Raw genomic sequence first — 14503 nt, 5'->3', positions numbered from 1 at the left:
TTTGGACAACATTAAATAGGGCTATGATTACAAATGTCTCCCTGGCCTAGAGACTCCTTTGAAGGAACCCAGTTCTCGACACGAGAAACTTTGGTCCCCGTGAGCACGTATCGGCAGCCAAACCTGAACAGTTTCCACTGTCCCCAAACAGGATGTTAATTTCACCAATTGCGATACTATTTTCTCGCCCGTCACTCAGATACCATCTTCACACTCGAAATCCTTTGCAACGATATTATTTATAATTGGTTTGAGGCGAAGTTTAATTACAACGACAAATTAGATACATTTTGCCGCGATCTAGAGGAGTATGGTAACGCTTTCTTGGAGCTATCACGCAAGTGACAGTCGAAGTCGTCTAATTACACTTATTGTTATAGTTCTCGTTTTACTCGCTCACCTTTTTATTAGCTCTCCTCTGAGCTTGACTCTTTCGCGGTTCAAGGGAGCTGCATATAACATGTGTTCTCCTCGGAAGAAGCCCTCTTTGCGAGGAGATATGCAGCTGTGTTTCCTTTTGCTCCAGGGCTGTACGAAACCCATTATTTTCTCGCTTATTTTTAGCGAAATCATTACCGCTCATGGAATCGAGCATTTGAATTTAAACAATTCCAACAGAAATCCATGATTGCCAAAAAGGTTGTTTACCGGTTACCCTGGAACGTCGAAACTCACGAGGCCCAGCAGCCTTCACGTCGCCGTTCGTCGAATCGATTTTGTACGACGGAACTGGAGTCGCCGCGAAGACAACATATGCAACGAAGACAACAAGTGCAACCAAGGCGACGCCGCAACAACAACGCATTAGACTGACGGTCGGCCCGTCGCCGATTGATCCGACAGAATCGACTCGCCCTCGCAGCCAAGGTCGGATGAATTCATCCTCGATCAGGCAATACGTAAACTAGTTAAGCACCATCAAGCCTGGATCGTTACTTGGAAAAGCCGGTGAATCATACCGGGATATGGTCACTGCCGAGGACAAGTTCTTTCAAGATTTCAGCTGGTTCAAGTAAGTTGATGCTTTATTGACGTGTTGTCGATTATTTTAACGATTCTAATAGATGCTAAATTATCAATGGCTACTAACCATTCTCCAAAAATGAGCTGGATTTGTTCGCTCGAGGAGATCCTCAAAGCGTCTATCTCGTCTCGTCATGGAGTCTGGACGGAGTGATTCTTTGTTCTAACTCCATCAAGACCTAGTATTCGGCTATTACGAGATAAGAAAATCACGAATTCAACAGACATTTGAGGATCCAATTGAGAGGGGCTACTTCCTTCTACTTGAAGGAATTTTTATGATTCTTTTCCGTACATGTTGTGAAGACCATCCCCGGTGCAAGTTGATGACCTAGCGTTGGAATAACAACTACAAAACGGCGTCACCGTACTACTAGGTAGACGGTACTCAATTCGACATGATCAGGTCATACATTGAAGGAGAGGAGAAGACAGATGTCGGTCGTGGATGTGGCAAAAAATAATCGCATCGAACTTGAAATCATTGAAACGGAACATCGAGTCGATACTGAACTTCATAGACGAACACAGGGAATCGAAAAGAGTTGCGCTATTGGCACGAAGCACATATTGCGGCCCTGGTTATGCGTATGCAAACAGAACCAGACGGAGAATAGTGAATTTCTCTGGGTCAACACCAGATTCGGCCAGTTCGAAAAATTGAAGAATTATTCGTTATTCACGAGACGATATTGACTGCAAGAAAGCAGGAATTGCGCTCCCAAACACACATCACCCTTTACAAGATCAACCTCCTGCAAAGCAACGACGGCGAAGAAGAACAGGAGTGACGCTGGTCTTGAACAAATTCTCCAGAAGCATACGTTTAATGCTACGTGGAATCTACACGGGGTGCTCAACCCAACATTGTTTGGACACCCGTTCAAAAGCCATGGTTAAGCGAACCCTTATTACCACCCGGTCATTTCGACTAACAATGTGGTCAAATTTATACGTGTCAGTTTCACGGTTCGGAATGAATGGATGTTTGAGAAGGTGAAACCGAACAAATGTTTGGAAAATATCTTCAACGGCGAAATCTTTTTTGTCGCTCTCCGCTCGCCCAAGGAAGCGGTGCAAGAAAAAATTGCACCTCAAAGACATCTCGAAATTCTGTCGTGGTTAATCGGTCGTCTATAAACATTTCAGTGGGCCAGGAGGACAGAATGCAGGACATATTCGTTCGGCCTCCGCCCTTGAAAACTGTGAAGTCAACGAAAGAGTTACAAACGGCCGTTGCGGAATTACAACGGCAAAATGTCAATCAACATGTCCGAGAGCTATGCGACCTTATAATGAGTGCCGAGGGACGACGAAAGGAGTAGCGGCCGACGTCAAAGTAGAAATCGCGGTCGTTACCACCTCTTCAGATTTCTTCATTAAAGATGTCTTCCGAACAAACAGAAACCATTGCACCCAGATAGGATTTGTGCTGCTAATTCTATCTGTTACTGCTGGGGGTGTATGCTTTTCTGCCTTGTGATGCCTCTTCACATTTCTTTTCTACAATGTGGCCATGGCCAAACTCTGAAAGAGCGCTAGCTGTTCGGAATTCCATCGGATTCTCCGCGATACAACAAGACTTTATAACAGGGCGAGGTGCTCCGAAAGCACTATCAGCATTGCCGCTAGGAGTTTCTGCAAAGGAAAAACTGCAAAAACTTCACTTATAGGACTAAAACGACATATTAAAGGAGTCCCGGTCGACAAATACCTCAACAATACGGGGCCAAAGTCTCATCTTGCCTATTCAGCACAGATTACTTGCTGACTGAGAGCGGAGAGAAAGTCACATCGAATTGCTACGAAGGCGGCAGTTTATTTCTTATTGAGATAATAACGATGTTAACTTACAGATTGTTTCCACTGAAATATGTGTTAATTCAATTGTCGGGGTTTGATGTATATAGTCTGGTACATATGTAGCTGTCACAATCTCATGCAATGAACCAGAGAGGAGCAAAAACATGCAGGTCATAAGATGAGTGACAAGGAATCTTGCAGGAAATTGTGTATCACGCTAAATTGAGTCCGTATGCCAAAAAACAATGTCTTTTTTCTCAAAATTCCATGGCGATGTCACAGATAGAGAGTACAAGACGACAATGATAGTGGCGTTTTTAGTATCTTCTGATAGCTACTTGTAGAGAAAAAAGTGCAGTGCATACGTCATACTAGGATCTACTACCCCGCAAGCCAAGCCACAGGGTCAATCCATAATTAAACTTACCATACATCAGCCAACCAAACTATAAAGTTGGATGAAGATCTGACCGTATCAGCGTTTGGTACAAGATCCACACATTCAAAACGTCTGGGACCGTTGTGATGGGCCGCATGTTTCATAGATGAGTCCTCACTGGTGGTCAGTTACGGTTAAGTGCGGAGGATTCAACGCTTTGGAATGTCGGCGCCGGTTCATACGCATAGACCATCTGGCTTGCAACGACTCAAAGTGTGCGTCGACAAAATGCCATCGCAGGTGAGAATATAGAGAATTAGCGTCCTTGCTGGACAGTCCACATGGCTCGGGCCTGACATGGTCCCAGCTGTCGATCCTGCAACAACACGAATTCCCCAGATTCTCAGATAACAGAGACGATAAGATCATGCAGTCTGTCGTCATAACCGCAGTCAGGCGATCTCCGGCCGCGTGTCCTGGACATGACTGAGCGGCTGCACGTTGGTCACAGCACGGCGAGTTTCCGAGGACGGTGGACGTATGCTACGAAGAGCGTATAAATCGACTAGACAGAGTAGTACCTGCTTTATTCGTAGCACAAAAGTATCCTCGAGTCACCGACGACAATAATGGCGAAGATAGGTAGAGATGTAGTGAATAAGGTTTGGTCTAGCAGATCAACAGCTGAAACACACCGGCCGGCGGACCAACCACGGCGTCGTGATGATCCATGCTGGCGTTGACGGAGTGCGCTCGGAGTCTTGTGATGGAGAGCATGCATGAGATCTTCAAAATACGCCGTTTTTGCAAGCTGGCGCGCGCTTTGTACCTTGTCAAGCTGCACGATGTCGTGATCCTTGTTGCGGGGTACGGCTTCCGGCGGTGGAAGGAGCGGTGTCAAGTTGTCAACACTGGGCGGTCTGCTGACCGGTACTTCGGGGTACTTGCAGCGCTAACGTTCTACGCGCGGGCCCGGTGTACTGCAAGGTACCTTAGGCTCCGGTTGCAGTCACATGGGTCCCCGCAGCCGCTTATCAGCAACCTCTTATCGTCTTTCCTTCGCGCTTATAACACAACTCAGGAGCTCACTGTCCTTTTTTCCCTTCCTTTTGTTTTTTCTCCTGATACCTTTCCCTGATATAAATGGGGGCATTCGTGTTTTCAGCACAGTAGTTTTTGGTTTCTTCCCCTTGGGACCGCCCGGGGACCGCCCCCGATTTCTTTACTGCAGTGGGAGTCGAGTCATTCTCGTTTCTGTTCTCTAGAGCTCGACACATTTTCTGGCACACGCCAGGATGGATTCTTCGTGGGGGAATAGGTCCAAATGGACCATAGGTATCCTCAGCGATCCGCAGACGGACGAGGTTCCCGGTATGAACACTCGACCTCGCTTTTTGGGAGGCAATGTACTGACTCCCTGCTCACAGGCACTGTTCTTCTTCTGGCGTCGGATCGAAACGAGCCGCTTGGTCTCCGGAACCAACCAGCTCGAACATCAGCCTCCTCTCTCCCTTCGCCGTACCCTCCGAGCCGGTCGTCTTCGCGCTCGGTAGCTCCTGTTCCCAAGAAGACCTCGGATGGGCGGATTCTTCTCGATCCCCAGCCAGAGGACTCGATGAATGATCCCCTCAACTGGCCGGCATGGCGGAGAGATGCGGCTTTGCTTTCGCTAGGATTCTACTGTCTCATGGGCGGTGGTATGACACCTGTACTTGCAGCTGGATTCAACGACGTAGCCAAGGACTACGGAGTGAGTACGCAAGAAGTCGCATATACGACCGGTCTTTACATGCTGGGACTAGGAGTGGGGTCGATAATAATGGCTCCGACAGCAATTCTTTATGGAAAACGTCCGGTCTATCTACTAGGCGCGACACTTTTTATCATCTCGGGGGTTTGGTGCGCCCTCTCGCCCAACTATGCCAGTTTGGTTGTTGCCCGCATTTTTCAAGGCATTGCAGTAAGCCCAGTCGAGTGTTTGCCATCAGCGACAATTGCCGAGATCTTTTTTCTTCACGAACGAGCCTATCGGATCGGTATTTACACTCTCCTGCTTCTTGGAGGCAAGAATTTGGTACCGTTGGTTAGTGCCGCGATTATTGGGCGATACGGATGGCGTTGGGTATTTTGGTATGAAGTTACAAAAGTTTCAAATATTCATGGCTAATGGAAATAGGGTGGTTTCTATCGTGGTTGGCGGTTCTCTCGCCCTCTTGTTCTTCTTTGTCCCCGAGACGTTTTGGGATCGGGCACCTCGAGCAAAGACAAAAAGCAAACGACCTAACCTCTATCGAAGCGTATCCGATTTCGCGCACCATGGATTCCGAGGTCGACACTCGGAGCGGCGAACAGTTGAAAAAGAAACAGATTTACAAAACTCAGACGAAGTGCAAAGTCCCAAGAGGAGACGAGACGTTCATGTTGGCTTTGTCGAGGACCAGCTAGACGAAAAGTCGCACGAAGGTAAAGATAAACAAGACGAGCGGCCGCAAGCAGCTAACGATGCCAATACCACGGCTGCCGAAGAACCGGGGGTCACCCCAGCGAATGCAGGAGAAGATGTCCAGGTGGCGACTCCCTCCCCAGCGCACTTGAGCGCGATGGATCACTATTTTACCAGTCCGCAGAACCCACAGAGCCCTCCACTATCACCTAGTGCCGATATCGAAGCAGCACGACAAGTATCTATGTCTCCGGTGGGACATGAATCGAAAGAGCGGGTGGCCCCGACCAAGGCTGCGTCGTTATATACGCACAACCTCCGAGAAGGCGGCCCGGTTACTTATGTGCAAACACTTCGACCATGGAATGGAAGATTGACACACGACAAATGGTGGCGAGTGATGGTGCGGCCATTCATCCTTTTCGCGTACCCTGCTGTTCTGTGGTCGGCGCTCGTGTATGCGTTGTCTATTGGCTGGTTGATCGTACTTTCCGAGTCTGTTGCCCATGTCTACCAGGGCAGCGAGAACTACAACTTTTCTCGGCTGGCAACCGGGTTGATTTACATATCCCCCTTTATCGGGGGAGTCATCGGTACGGCGGTGGCAGGACGAGTATCTGATATTATTGTGAGATTTATGACAAGGCGCAACGGGGGGATCTATGAGCCGGAGTTTCGCCTTGTGATGGCCATCCCTGTTGCCATTTCGACCGCAGCTGGACTTATGGGATTTGGTTGGAGTGCACAGGAAAAGGACAATTGGATTGTGCCTACAATATTCTTTGGGCTGATTTCGTTTGGCTGTTCCTTGGGTAGCACGACATCGATTACGTTCTGTGTTGATAGTTATCGACAATATGCCGGTGAGGCCTTGGTGACGTTGAACGTTAGTAAGAGTATGTTTTTGGCGCTTTTCATCCTTGTGCAAGGCAGTGCTAATTGATCGGCAGACATCTTTCACGGACTTGTCTTCTCCCTCTTCTTTGTCGACTGGCTCGAGTCCGACGGAGCACGCAATGTATTTATTGCGATTGGTGGCATTCAGATTGCGTGTCTGCTGACGGCGATTCCGATGTATATCTTTGGCAAACGCGCGCGGATGTGGACAGTGCGTATGAAGCTGATGGAGAAGTTTTAGAGTATGTGGTATATGAGTGATGATTAGACGATATATATCTCTTTTTCTATATATGTATTTTCTTATTTTCTTATATTTTGTTTTCTCTGTTATTCGGCCACGTTACTTAGATATTAATCAATTGGTTGATGTATGCAGTGGGTGCTTTAGAGCTTCCACTTGGTGGAGTTAGGGTTAGGTTTATATCTAGTTGATTCAAACGCATTTTTGCTGCTGTTTTAGAACACATAATTTTCGTGAGTTGTAGAGATAAATGATTACTGATACAACACAAGATGAGTGCTACATAATAGATACAAAGGAAGATCCGCTGGACTACTATTAGAAATGCAACAAGTAGAGGCCATCAACTTATCACTTGTTTATAGATTCCCACTGGTCTTAATAATAATACGCATGATGTTTGTATAGACCCACCAAGTGGCGTTTTTGTTCATGTCTAATTGGCCCACAGCAGCGGATACCACCACAGGGCGTCGGAAATGACATCATCGGGCTCATGGTCCTGCTGTCGTTACAAAAGAATAAAACCCTGGACCGCCCAGAAAGTGAACAAATGCAACTATTCCGACCTCTGCGCTCTACTTCTGCCTCGTGACTGGCTCCTTGCGATCCGGCCTGCCGCGACTGCAACGACTGCTACACGACGACTGCGCTCGTGGCCTGGTCGGCGCGACTGGATAAAACATGTAGCTTCGTGGTATTGCTCTCTGAGGGGGAAAAAACCGTGAGTACTTTTCTTGCTGCGTTGTGTTCCTGGCTCTCTCCCATGCTGTACCATCATACCATGGCTGGCCGGCTGGCTGGTTAGACCGCGTCGGGCCAGGGACGCTTGGTATTTTGTCTACATGTAGCCCCGGTGCTTTTGGTCTTTTCTTTTGCATTTATTCTATTCTGCTCTTCTTCTGTGTACCAGCCTTTGTGCTGCTTATCCTGCTTCACGTTTACACTAAGCTGTGCTCGTGCTCGTGCTCACTCGAGTTTCTCATAGGCTACGCGTGATTGAATCGGATTTTCGTTGTATTCCCCGCATCTCCATACTTTATTGTCCACTTTTCTCTTCTGCGATGGAGGCGCAGACTGGTTGTGTCGACAACTGTCGAGCTGTTCACAACCTGGAAAATGGATGAGTCAGCCGGCTGACTCAGCGACTGCACGTGACCATCATCGTGGTCTGGACCCAGGCACGTGACGGTGATTGGCGGGGCGTTCCTTCCCAGGGCGGCGGACGGCCCACCCGGCGATCTTGTCGTCTGCGCTCATCATGCCTTGAATAATAAATGCATCACTGCATATCATTACGCTTACGGACCTCGCTGACGGCCTGCTCCCATCACTGCAATGCGCCCGACCATGCCCGGATTTTTCGCTGGCTGACTCGCCGTAGCGGGCGTACTAGATCGCCTAGTCTCCGCACTCTGTTGTCCAGAACCGGTTCTGAGCCCGCCCGCCAGCCAGTGAGCGCGCGCCCTGCTGCATCCACGCTCGCTGGCCCTGGCAAGCAAAACCAGGTTCTGGCCAACTTTTTTTTTTTTTTTTTGGCCCTGCCCAGTGTTTTGTTCGCTGCGACATCAAATAGTCGCTCCAGGATGACACATGGGCCTAACCGTCTTTTCCCGTGCGCCGAAATCGTCGCCCCTCTCTCCCCAGAGCCTGACCACACTGTGACAGGCTGCCAATATTTGTCGTTGCCTTGGTTCCTTGGTTCTTCGCTTCTTGTATCCTCTTCGTCTGTTTGACTGGCGTCAATATAGTTTAAACAAGTTTAAACACCTTCGGAAATCCAGCCCTCATCGCACCCGTCGCTCGATCGGACGTCCCAACGACCCCCCGGAGTCTACAATTTTCAACATTCTTCTAGCCAGGTTTTTTTGCGCCCGTTGCTTGCTCGCAACACACAATTCCGAGCGGTAAACAAACGAAATTTCAGGGAGAGGAGGGGTGACAACAACGAGTCTCGTCCACCGCCCGGTGAAAATAATGCATGGAAACTGGCCGGGCGGTCTATGACAGTCATCACCATGGCCTCTGAAGAATCCCAGTCTCATCTCGAAGACCGCCGCTTTCGCGAGGTATACCGCTACTTTCAGCCCTCTAACCCGGCTGCCTTGCTATACTCGCATGTCGCCCCGCCACCTTCAGATGAAGCCCAGACAGTCCACTCATCAGCAGCAGAAACTCCTGGTGCCTCATTAGCCATCGGACTCCCGTCGCAGGATTCGTCAAGCGCTAATACTATTTTGACAACTTTTGCTCAAAACGCCACTCTCAAATTAAATGCAGACCGCGCCATCATCAGGTACGTCCCATCCCTTGTTGAGACACCGCACACGATCCTTGTATTGACAAACTCCGCTTTGAAGCATCGTGGACCGTGAGACAGAGTATCTGCTTGCAGAGGCTTCACGCGGCGACAGCCTGCGAGACGCTTCTAAGAATATATTTTCCGACACATGGATCGCAGCGGGAAACAATGACCGATCTGGCTCTTGTCTGAATGCAGTAATTACTATCGCACTCTTTAGCAAGTTGTCGGTCAGCTAACTATACTAGAAAACGGTCTCGTTACCTGTATTTCCGAAAGGCAAATATGGTTTCCACATTATCAATGATCTATCTGCCGAAGAACCGTATGCCGGCCTTGCCTTTGTCTCGGGGCCGCCTCACTACCGATTCTACGCCGGAACCCCTCTCGTGACCGAGAACCAAATCCACCTCGGTGCACTTGCAATTCTGGATACGACGCCTCGAAATGGCCTGACCGATACCGAAAAGGATGACCTGGGCTATCTTGCTACTCTGATCATGGACTTTCTTCGCCTTAGTCGACAAAGCGCCGAGGGTCGACGTGCTGCTCGTCTCTCACGTGGATTGAGCTGCTTCGTCGAAGGAAGTTCTTCCTTTGTCGACGGACTGAGTTCTTTCCACTCAAGCTCCCCTCCCAGTAGCTCGGCCGGGTTATCGGCTTCACCTCCTGCCGCCATCAGTCCAATTGCTCGATCGTGTGGCTCTCATGGGTCCCGAGAATCTCGCCGCAGCAGTATCGATGCCCGCCCTAGTCGGTCGCCCCCTTCGTCTGAAGGGCGGGAGACAGGCACTTCATCCGATCTGACGAATCCACTTCCGGACTGGTTGGCTACCGATACAAAGGGCTCCAAGGCCCGGTTGGCGGACGAGATGCACACCCAAAACTGGACTTTTCGGCGTGCCGCCAACCTCATCCGTGAAAGCCTGGAGCTTACTGGTGATAGCGGTGTAGTTTTCTTGGAAAATAGTAACACTCCTCTGGATGTCGACAATGGACGTCTAGAGTTTGTTGACGATAACGAATCTCCGGCACCCGTTTTGGGCATGTCCACCAATCATGTGCCATTTTCGTCTATTTCGGGTGAGGATACCACCTTGTCAGGCGCCAATTTCGATCGACGGTTTTTGCAGAGTGTTTTTCGCCGATATCCCAAAGGAAAGATTTGGACCTTTCACCGCGACCGAAGTCTGTTTGCCTCGTCCGACGATGATGAAAACAAACCCAACTCTCCCGTCTCGGCTGTCCGCGTGTCGCCTGATGCTCCATCCAGATCAAACAAAAAATGGCGCGCTACGGAAACATCCCAGCTGTCCAAGTATTTTCCTTCTGCTAGTCAGGTTATGTTTGTTCCTTTATGGAATGCTGCTACGTCTCAATGGTTCGCCGGTTGCTTTTGCTGGAATTCTAAAAACACTCAAGTGTTTAACGCATCAGTGGAATTGGCCTCTATCATGGGGTTTGGCTACTCGATCATGGCAGAGCTAAGTCGTCTCGAGTCCATCATTGCAGACCGTCAAAAGGGCGATTTTATCGGAAGTATCTCGCACGAACTGCGTAGCCCGCTGCACGGGATTCTTGCGGCAGCGGAGTTTATGGACAGCACTCATATGAACGAATTTCAAAAGTCCTTGCTCGAAACGGTCAATGCATGTGGGCGGACATTGTTGGATACAATGAATCAGGTTTTGGACTTTAGCAAGATCGTATCGTTGGAAAAGAGTTGGCGTCAGATGAAACGGGCTCGTCGGGACCGAAAAGATGCGATGCCGGACAACATTCAGGGAATTGACAGTATGGCCTCGTTGCTCGACATGCACACGTGTGAAGACATTTGTCTACTTGCGGAAGAAGTTGTGGAAGGAGTGTGCCTGGGTCACTCGTATAGTCGATCAAATGCTAATAGCTCGTCATCGCGGTCTTTTCTATCTGCGCCTTCATCGCGATCTGGGTCGAGCTCGCTCTCGACTCCTGATAGTGATAGCACCGGAGATGGCCGCTCCAAAGTGGACGTGATCGTCGACATTGAAAAAGGAGACTGGGTGTACCGAACCCAGCCTGGAGCTTTACGGCGTATTGTGATGAACATTTTCGGCAACGCGATGAAATACACCGACAGCGGAAGTGTGACCATTCGCTTGGAGACACTAAAGGGTAGTCCGTCTAGCAAGGTCAAACTTGGAAAAGAATCAGACGAACTTATCGCGCTCACCGTTTCCGACACGGGTAAAGGCATATCGGAGGATTTCCTCCGGGCTCGTCTGTACATGCCATTCTCCCAGGAGGACACTTTGGCTGTAGGGACAGGTCTTGGTTTGGCGATTGTACGCAGCATTGTGAAGTCGCTGGGCGGACATATTAGCATTCGCAGCCAAGCTGGTGAGGGAACAAGAGTCAAGGTGACATTGCCGCTGTCGCGTCCGACTGCTGAAGAAGCCGGTTCACCGCCTGTGCGCCCCAACCAGTCGACGCTGAATCGCGATCTACGTTACATTCGCGAGCGCTTCCCGCAAAAGAGCGTTGCTATTGTTGGGTATGACCCGGCTGCATCGGACAATTGTGAAACCTCGATCGTATTTGCTCGCTATATTACCGAATGGTTCGGCCTCACCCTTCAGCCCTGGCCAACTCAGCACCCAGCCGACCTTGTGCTGGCCCAGGACAAGGACGTGACGGATGAATTTAGATTGAAGCAGGTCAGCCGACCGACAGCGCTGCTTGTATTCTGCAACGACCCGGAGGCGCTGGATCCGGCTCGCACGACATGGTCAAGACTGGCCAATGTGGTGGAATACCTGTACAGACCGTGTGGACCACACAAATTGGCGCGGACCATTTTCCAATGTCTGCAAAAGTCAACCACCTCTCCGACGCGACATGCAGGGGTTCAGCATTCCCGACTGGCCGACCGATCTCGCATCCGATTCTCCGACTTGCACTCTGAGGCAGTAAGCATAAGTGGGTCGAGCTCTGATGAGTCGTCGATGTCGTCGTTGGAGGGATTACGCAAGGGGAGCTATTCGCAGGTCAACACCTCTTCTGCTGCCCTGCGTTCACCCGTAGAGGAGCAACCTTTGGAGAGCCCCAACGACGAAGGCGTCGACGGCCGACAATCTGCTCCCGCGGTTACAGCAAACATGGAAGATATGCCACGACTTCCCAAGGATCAGGACCTTGAGTCCTCGCCATCCACGCCAGTCAATGTTTTAGTCGTGGATGACAACCAAATCAATCTTCGTCTACTGACGACCTACCTTGGGCGCCGCAACGTGGGCAACCTAGACTCTGCCGAGAACGGCAAGATGGCGGTGGAAGCCGTTGAGAAGCGACCGGAGGGGTTTGATATCATTTTTATGGGTATGTTTACTCCTTGTCGAGAAGAGGATTTAACTAATTGAAATAGATATCTCCATGCCGGTGATGAACGGGTTTGAAGCGACCCGGGCTATCCGCGCTCTCGAGTATGAGCGGGATGAGCCACGACCTGCAACAATCATTGCATTGACGGGTCTGAGCAGCGCGCGAGATGAGACCGAGGCTTTGACATCAGGAGTTGATCTCTTTTTGACAAAGCCGGTTTCGTTGAAAGAAGTGTCTCGGCTATTGGAGGAGTGGAAGCCGAAACAATTGCGTTGAATTTTCTTTTCTTTTTCTATTTTTCTCCGTAACGACACGACTCATCTTGGTTACGGAAAACATTAAACATTTTTTTCACTAACGACAGAAATTACGTTGGGCTTTTGCATTCTGTATGTCACGATAATAGCGGGGTGATATCAGAAGTACACGTACTGATACGATACCCGTTTGGTTTTGGCGATGATCTATATATACACGCCGTGGAGTTTGGGACTGGATTGTTTCATAGTGGCTGGATTCAAAAGTAACAAATTGATCCCATGGGACACTGTTGTACACGCATTGTTTCGTAAGACTCGTATCAACATTGGAACTATAATTAGAAAATGCCCGATTGGGCAAGTGCTGAGCGCTTCAGCCCTAGAAGCCGCGTCCGCGTGTGATTCGCAGACCGCTCTTTTTGTCTCACGTCATCGCCCGAAACGTGGAACGTCGAAACATTCGTCACGTCTCGTCTTGGGTAATAATAATAATAATCATAACCACTTGTCCCTCTGCCATCTTCGTCTGTTCAGAACTTGACTCACAGATAACTGCTCGAATCTATAGAAACATATCCAACGATGATGAAGAAAAAAGAAGCCTACAACAACATCACCCCGCTCCCATCCTTCATCCCGCGGCAACTCGTGCTCGACATCCTGCACAGCCACGGCGAAATCATCACCCTCAACCCCCTCGTGCTCGAACACCACGCCATCCAGTCTCCGCGCGACGCACCGGCTGAGGAATATTATTCTACATGGTACGAAATCACCGAGCGCATCCAGATCGTTCCGGGGACGGGCAAGTTTGGATCTGGCAAGATCAGTTTCCGGGCTTGCTTTCACGATGTTCCCTGGGGTGTGCAGACGCACGTCTATGCGCCCATGGGCATTGATTTGAGGCATAATTATCGTGTAGGCGGAAATCAGCCTGGTGAACCCCCCGAGCATCGCGAGTTGGGTATAGGCACGCCTGCTCAGGGCTTGTATCTGCGAGAGGATATTGAGATTCGGTGCAATTTCACAATGACGTCGTTTGTGCGCTCGCAGCTTAAAGCCGCGACGAAGGTGTTGGTGGACAGGTTGATTAAAAAGGCAGAGCTGTTGGACGCTGGCGTGCTCAAGGCCTTGATGGACGATGGAGGCAGACTCAAGACGGTCAATCCGGCAGATCGCTCGCTGCCGGCTCGGCCACCGCCGCCACCGTCGTCGTCGGCCTCGACACACAGAGAAGATAATAACAATGAGAATGAGATTGTGCCCATGTATTCGCCACCGCAGTACCAGTACTCGCCGTCGCAAGGAGGGTATCCCGCTGAAAAGTCGGCGTCTTCATTTTCGCCCGTTGTGTCGTCGTCGTCGCCCACAGCAGGCCCTGCTTCTTCGAGTCCTGGAAAATCGTTCGCCAATGAACTACCGGGAGATACATCGTTCTATCACCAGGTTCCGCTCCAGCAGCAGCAACTCAGACCCCCCGGTGGCCCGAACCATCGCGACTCGTATCAGTCTACGGTATCCTCGAATCCGAGCGTTGGCGGCTGGCCATCGCCGTCATTCAGTAACCCGTCGCGGCCAACGTCGTACTCGACGAATTCCAGTGGTGCGTATATGCAACAGCCGGATGGCAAGTATCCGCAATACGCGGCGGAATTGCCGACCACGCACGAGGAGGGCGTTGCTACTGGTAACCGGGGACTGGGGATGACGCATGTTGACAACAATAGCGGTCATGGCCAGCCACAGGATTGGCATATTCCAGTGCCGGGGTCAAAGAGGAATTGATTTGTTA

At 50.1% G+C, this 14503-nt stretch overlaps 3 protein-coding genes across 3 annotated transcripts; all 3 read left to right on the top strand.

Annotated features, from left to right (window-relative positions):
- Window positions 1-4500: 4500 nt before the first annotated feature.
- TRUGW13939_11024 (uncharacterized protein) lies at window positions 4501-6786 on the top strand (the record flags this gene model as incomplete). Its single annotated transcript, XM_035494134.1, has 4 exons — window positions 4501-4576; window positions 4633-5335; window positions 5382-6544; window positions 6599-6786. 4 exons carry the CDS (start codon window positions 4501-4503, stop codon window positions 6784-6786), a joined length of 2130 nt encoding a protein of 709 aa, XP_035350027.1.
- Window positions 6787-8807: 2021 nt separating this feature from the next.
- TRUGW13939_11023 (uncharacterized protein) lies at window positions 8808-12727 on the top strand (the record flags this gene model as incomplete). The annotated part of the gene is made up of 4 exons (XM_035494133.1): window positions 8808-9085; window positions 9150-9288; window positions 9340-12448; window positions 12495-12727. The coding sequence occupies 4 exons, from the start codon at window positions 8808-8810 to the stop codon at window positions 12725-12727; spliced, it is 3759 nt and encodes a 1252-aa protein (XP_035350026.1).
- A 566-nt stretch (window positions 12728-13293) lies between these two features.
- TRUGW13939_11022 (uncharacterized protein) lies at window positions 13294-14496 on the top strand (the record flags this gene model as incomplete). The annotated part of the gene is made up of 1 exon (XM_035494132.1): window positions 13294-14496. The coding sequence occupies one exon, from the start codon at window positions 13294-13296 to the stop codon at window positions 14494-14496; it is 1203 nt and encodes a 400-aa protein (XP_035350025.1).
- Window positions 14497-14503: the final 7 nt, after the last annotated feature.

Source organism: Talaromyces rugulosus, chromosome VI (assembly GCF_013368755.1).
Source record: "Talaromyces rugulosus chromosome VI, complete sequence".
Lineage (NCBI taxonomy): Eukaryota > Fungi > Ascomycota > Eurotiomycetes > Eurotiales > Trichocomaceae > Talaromyces > Talaromyces rugulosus.
The sequence above is the reverse complement of the archived record's forward strand: the minus strand, read 5'-3'. Positions and strand labels throughout refer to the sequence as shown.